The following is a 6,395-nucleotide window of genomic DNA, read 5'->3' as shown; positions in this document are numbered from 1 at the left end:
AATTTTTTTTTTACTACACATCCCCAAACAAGCTACCATTTCCAATTTTTCTAAGAAAAACGTATTATTACAGACACAGATAGCCAGCAGTTGCTATGCACGGAGCATGATCCCTTTAAAAACAACTTTCTCCTACGAGGCTAAGTAATCATTGCCTCCATTTGCTGCATACGGTCTTTAGAACTGAAAATATACAAAGGCGTAAAAGGAAGGATATATATGGCACAGGTATGCGGTCACGAACATTGACCATATATAAAGCATCAAAGAGTAACCATAGTAATAATTACGTATAGGCGCATTAGTGAGGCTACTACTGTTATTTCATAAATAAAAACATAACAAAACCATAATAATCAACAAACACTAAAGCCAAAACAGGCACATCACAACGTAAAACTAAACTTAATAAAAATACTTTTTTTAACTAGTCTCCTAAAACATGCTAATCAGATAAGAACTGCAGTGAAAATCTAGATATTGTAACAAAGAAAATAAATCAAATCTCATATAGTATCAGTATGTTGATTGCCTCGTTGATAGATGGCTATAACGCTATAGATCCCGAGTTCTCAGCTTAACAGTTCAATATTTTTTTGACGAGAAACTTGGAGAGAATACCTTGAGCGCGATAAGATACGAGTATTATTGTACTCAAGATGTAGTCGCGCAGATGGTCAGACATTTGGCTTTACACGTGTTTAAATTAATTGTTTCCAAACAGTAATCTCTTTTCTTAAAATACCTAAATAAATTTAAATGTATAATGATCATTTGTACATGATGTTTCAGGTGTCATTCAATTAAATTTGTTAAAGTTAATTCAGAAAAATTTTAAAGATAAATATAAATTACTCAAAAAAGGTATAAACACTTTGTTGATGCAGCAAAAAGTTTTGTTCATTTCGCCATTACATCAATTTTAATAATAATTATGAAAAAAAAATAAAATGTCAAACTGACACATGCATTTTAAAATTTCAAAGTACTCAAATAAAAATATAAAATTGTAATTTAAACATGCCGAGTGCGCGACGACGCCGATTTTCCGTACAAAATGAAATAGTAAATCAAGAAATCACAAAATCTCAAAATGAAACACAAATCAGGTAAAGAATACATTTAAATGAAAACAGTCAATCACATACACGTTTTAGGCATTTTTAGGTAGGTAACCTCCACTCATCACTTATTCTACCGCTAAACCAAGCTACGTAATATTGCTGTGTTCCGTTTTTAAGGATGAGTGAGCTACTGTAATTAACAGCGCAAGGGACATAACTTCTTAGTTTCCTAGGTTATTGGAAAATTGGCTATTATGTAGTCAATATTCTAACATGTAATACTTAATATTTCTAAATCTAAGTAGAGATGACCACTAAGCGTCAGACAGTTAATTTGTCCGCCCGCCATTTTATTATAAGCAACCAAAAATAAAGCTTGTTTCAATATCTTCTATTTTGCTTGCAGTCAACATGATTTAGGTATCAAACCAATGCAAAATAATATTGGTAATAATTTGCGACATAGAAATAGAACGAATCCAAATACATCAAAAAAATCATCAGCATTAGAAATTGTGACTGAATATGAAAGCAATCATTCCATACCAAATGTGCAAGATAATAAAAACTTAACTGTCAATAAAGAGGTAACTGCTAGTTCGAGTAACATTAATCTTTTCACAATTCTAAATAACACAAATCCACTACTTGCTAAAGAATCAAAAGAAAACATAAAATACAATAATAACAATGAAGGCAAAAATCAATATAACGGAAATATGCGTCGAGACCGTACAATGCGGCGTGATAAGTATCTTCACCGTATAAAAGTTAGGAGTCCAAAGCGAAAGGTACCACCTATGGAGAAAGAAAACAAAAGGAGATCAATAGGTATTAGTACGAAGGAAACTGATTGGCAGGAAGCATGCAACAAAAGTGAAATAGAAATACAAATGTCGCAAGAAGTTGTTGATGTTGGTGAAAACACAGAGGAAGAAGAAAAAACAAGCAGCAATTCTCTTGTAGACATGTGCCGTATTTGCCACAGCGGTGAAGCAGTTTCCTCAGATCTGGGTAACCTGCTATCGGCATGTTCTTGTAGAGGAACTATCGGACGAGTTCATGTTAAGTGTTTGGAACATTGGCTAACAGAATCTGGGAAATCGAGATGTGAACTATGTGGTACTAAATATGTAACGCGACGTGTTCACCGATTCGGACTTCTCAAGGCTCTCATCATTTGGATTCTTAGTCAAAACTCAAAGCATGTATGTAAAAAATAATTTTATTAATATCGATTGAGCGATAGTCGCGGTGGCCAAACTATAGGGAGACTAGTCTGTAATATTATTGTGCACGAGTGTCTGTGTGAACGTACGATCCGATGGTAAGGCAAGGGTTCAAGCGCAGGACCAACGACTCTGTGCTTTCAGAGACCCAAAAGTATTAATACTACAAATTTCATAATCTTAGCTATTACTGGAAATTTCTCAACCGAAAAACAGAACTATTTAATACGAGGTCCTATACGAGGTTTTAAACTAAATCTTCTTTACATAGAAACTTCAGTTATTAGTATCATGTGATTATTTTTGTTTTAGTTACAACAAAAATTAGGCAAAAAAATTTACACTTCGTTCCATTTCATCACGAAAATTATTTTAATACAAAAATAAAGAAACAATCACTGATTGCCATATTCTTCTTCACATTTCAAAAATTACATATTTTTGTATATAGTTAAACATAATTATATTTTCATTATACGTAGCATTGTTAAAAGAGATGAAAACAAATCAAATTCCTTGATTCATTACAATATCCTTACACTTACTTATTGATTGTCAAATTAAAACTACCACTGGTTCGGAAAAGAAAATTCCCTGACCTGAGAAGAAACGGCAAAATAAACTCAGCGGTATATTTTGTCAATGAGCAATTGTTTCCGTATATTCAATGTCACAATGAAATATCCAAGAGGCGATCATTCCCTTCCCAATGTGTGCTGCCAACCATGAACTCATTAATTGTGTTCTAACATTTTGCACTCAAGTGTTGCTTTATAAATTTTTTTTAATTTTGGCGGTCGTTTTATACGCTTTATTTACGGACCCTGTTATAAAACAGTATACATTGCCTTAAAAAGAGTTCTGACTCCATGTAGTCGAGTAACAGGAGCTAAAAGTTTGAATTTGTTCATTGTACCAATGTACAAGTATCACATTTCCACACAAAATCATTAATATTTTTTCGTACGTTCAGAACTTTATGCCTCAATGACTCGTTTCCGTACATAAATAAAGAAGCAGTAGGCTTTCTCACGATGAAATGAATTTTAGCGGATGACCTCCAAATTTCATTTTTGCGTGTCCGAATTTCACCAAACCAATTCAGATTCACGTACTCTAACCACTGGACCACCTGCGCTCGGCACGTGTATAGCAAGAGATGATTAAATTTTGAAATAGTACGAACTGTACCGACATATTTTTTGTATCTAAACAAACAAATCTTCACAGAAGTGTTGTTAATGCCTCTGGTGTATCTTTCTATTATTTTGATTGAGTTTATTTTTTATATGCCTCCGTTTGTTTGTTTTTTATGAAATAGGTAGGCAGTCGAGCCAATGGGCCACCTGAAAGTGAGTGGTCGCCACCATAGACAATGGCGCTGTTAGAAATATTAACCATTCCTTACGTCGCCAGTCCCTTGTGCTCATAGTTACACTAGCTCACTCACACTCACACAAACCGGAATAAAACAATACTGAGAACCGCTGTTTGGCTATAGTATATCTGATAGGGTAGTATCTACCCAGACGGGCTTGCAAAAAGTCCTACCACCAAGTAGGTTAGATAGGTTGTCTTCACTTTCATATAGTATAATTTGACGACCTCCGTGGTCGAGTAGTGTGTACACCGGTTTTCATGGGTACGCCACTCCGAGGTCCCGGGTTGGATACCCGGCCGAGTCGATGTAGAAAAAGTTCATTAGAGTTTTCTATATTGTCTTGGGTCTGGGTGTTTGTGGTACCGTCGTTACTTCTGATTTTCATAACACGAGTGCTTTAGCTACTTACATTGGGATCGGAGTAATGTATGTGATGTTGTCCAATGTTTATTTATATCTATGAAATTATTATAAAAATAAAAATGTTCCAACAAATATTACATATTGTTTTCGCTTGAATGTTTCTGGTGTAGTCGTATGTAAATGAGAAAATTTTATCACAACGTCGTGACTCACATAAAAAATTCTTCTCTCCACCTTACTTATAATTCTAAGTATAAACAAGACCAGGTAGGCTCCGCGATCGGGTTCCAAAATTTTTTAAAAGAATTCACGAAAACTATTTTACCTATGAAAAGTCGAAATTGAAAGCTATTTAAATATAAAATTTAAGTTATAAATATTTTTTTATAAATATCAAATAACCAAAATATTGTTACTGAAACATTTTACACTTCAAACAATTATTTACACAAAAAACATCAACATACTCGAATGATTCTGCATCCAAGAAGTTTTTTAATCCAACCTTATACAGAGTTTAAAAAACTTTCTCCTATCAAAATTTGAATATGCTAGATTGTCTGTTCGGTAAATTACTTTTACTTTATAATAATAATATTTACTTTACACGACATTATATTTGTATAACTAGCTATTGCCCGCGGCTTTGCTCGCGTAGAATATGAATATATTTACAACGCTAAAATACGTATCTACTCATTTTTATAAGTAGCCCAAAAATAAAAAAAAATAAAGTTTTATGTTTCTAACTTAAAAAATAAAAACAAACGTTCAACCATTATTTCACCCCTTTAGGGGTAGAATTTCCTAAATTCCCTCCTTAGAGGATGTCATGATATGTTATTTTATAAGTATAGATCAACAGCCTAAAATATAAGTTAAACATAAGTTTTATGTTTGTAGTTCTAAAAATAACAATACTACCTTTATATTATTATATATAGGATATTACCTTCCATCCCCCTTTTCAACCCTTTACAACACTTTTTCAACTAAAAAGTAGCATATGTCCTTTCTCAGGCTCTAGACTATTTGTGACCAAATTTCATTCAAATCGGTCCAAAAGTTTTGGCGTGAAAGCGAGACAGATAGACAGAGTTACTTTCGCATTTATAATATTTGTATGAATTTTCCAATATAATAAAATCCATTCGATAGTTTTCCGTCCACAAAGGTTTTGTTTTTAATGGAAATAATATTAAAATATTTCAGAGGTTTTTATTTTCATATTAACGAAACATTAAAATTGAACATTATGTTGATTTTAGTCATGTTAATTTTCAGGCTATCCTGAAACACGTTAGAAAAACATGGTTCCTATTTTTGTCCGATCTCGCCGGACTAATACACGCAGATACATCAATAGTACTGTAACTTTATTTGAAAAACATGTTCATGTTTCTTGAGCAAAACGACATTGTTTTTTTTTTATCCATTTATTACGCTTAGGATTAGAGATTAATTTAAATAAAATATGACATAACATAAGATAAATGCATATAAAATAATTTTATTGACTTTTTCTTTAAATTTTGCGTTTAATTAAATTTTTTAGTTAAAAGGTATTTTAAGTTGGAACGAAACAGACGCAGCTTATTTTAGTTCTGTAATTATACAAGTAAACTGTAACTTGACGAGATTGAAATGAAACATTTGGAAATATTACCTGACATTGTCGACAGTGCTCGATTTAATCCGCTCCGCTACGTTACGAATGCAATAAAGTGAGTTGTGCCAAGACCGGGAATTCGCTACGATCTTAGCCCTAGTATGATCACATGGGTAGGCTAGTGCGGGCCACTCAAAATATATTTGACCACAAAACAACAGTACTTAGTATTATTGTGTTCTTGTTCTAAGGATTAGCGTGCAGTTTAAGGTTAATTTCCAAGGTTGGTGGCGCACTGGGGATATAAAAGATAATTAATGTTTCTTACCATTGACTAAATTTACTTAAGCGGTGGTGACCACTTACCATTAGATGGCCCCGCTACCCGTCCACCTACCTATTACATATAAAAATGCACAAATGTTGCACGGTGTACTAGTACCTGCGTATTTAACAGGTAAATAGCCAATCGAATTCCCATAGATCCTACAGAAGCGTTCGAGTGATTACGAGAAGTAATCTAACTTGACAATTTGTATGTGAATGAGCTGTACAAAAGGTCACGAGTATTTCCGTTACCAATACGTGCGAAGTTGCTTACAGTCATGAAGAACTAAGGTTTACAAAGGATTACGTTTAACGTCCAATTAATTATTTGCTTAAAAAAGCTTTATCGGGCGTATTTATTAATTTTCTGGTATTTTGATATAAAATTATTGCAATAATCCTATCGATTTGAATCTAATATT

At 33.1% G+C, this 6,395-nt stretch overlaps 1 protein-coding gene across 1 annotated transcript in view; it reads left to right on the top strand.

Moving 5' to 3' along the window:
* Positions 1 to 962: 962 nt before the first annotated feature.
* Positions 963 to 6,395, top strand: part of LOC135193360 (uncharacterized) — a 27,678-nt gene continuing 22,245 nt past the window's right edge. The window contains exons 1-2 of the mRNA XM_064215407.1: positions 963 to 1,109; positions 1,471 to 2,272. Of these exons, the coding sequence (XP_064071477.1) occupies positions 1,021 to 1,109; positions 1,471 to 2,272 (891 nt within the window). The 5' untranslated portion in view covers positions 963 to 1,020. The remainder of the gene's footprint in view (positions 1,110 to 1,470; positions 2,273 to 6,395) is intronic.

This window comes from Vanessa tameamea, chromosome 7 (assembly GCF_037043105.1).
Source record: "Vanessa tameamea isolate UH-Manoa-2023 chromosome 7, ilVanTame1 primary haplotype, whole genome shotgun sequence".
Classification (NCBI taxonomy): Eukaryota; Metazoa; Arthropoda; class Insecta; order Lepidoptera; family Nymphalidae; genus Vanessa; species Vanessa tameamea.
This window is presented reverse-complemented; position numbering and strand designations above follow the sequence as displayed.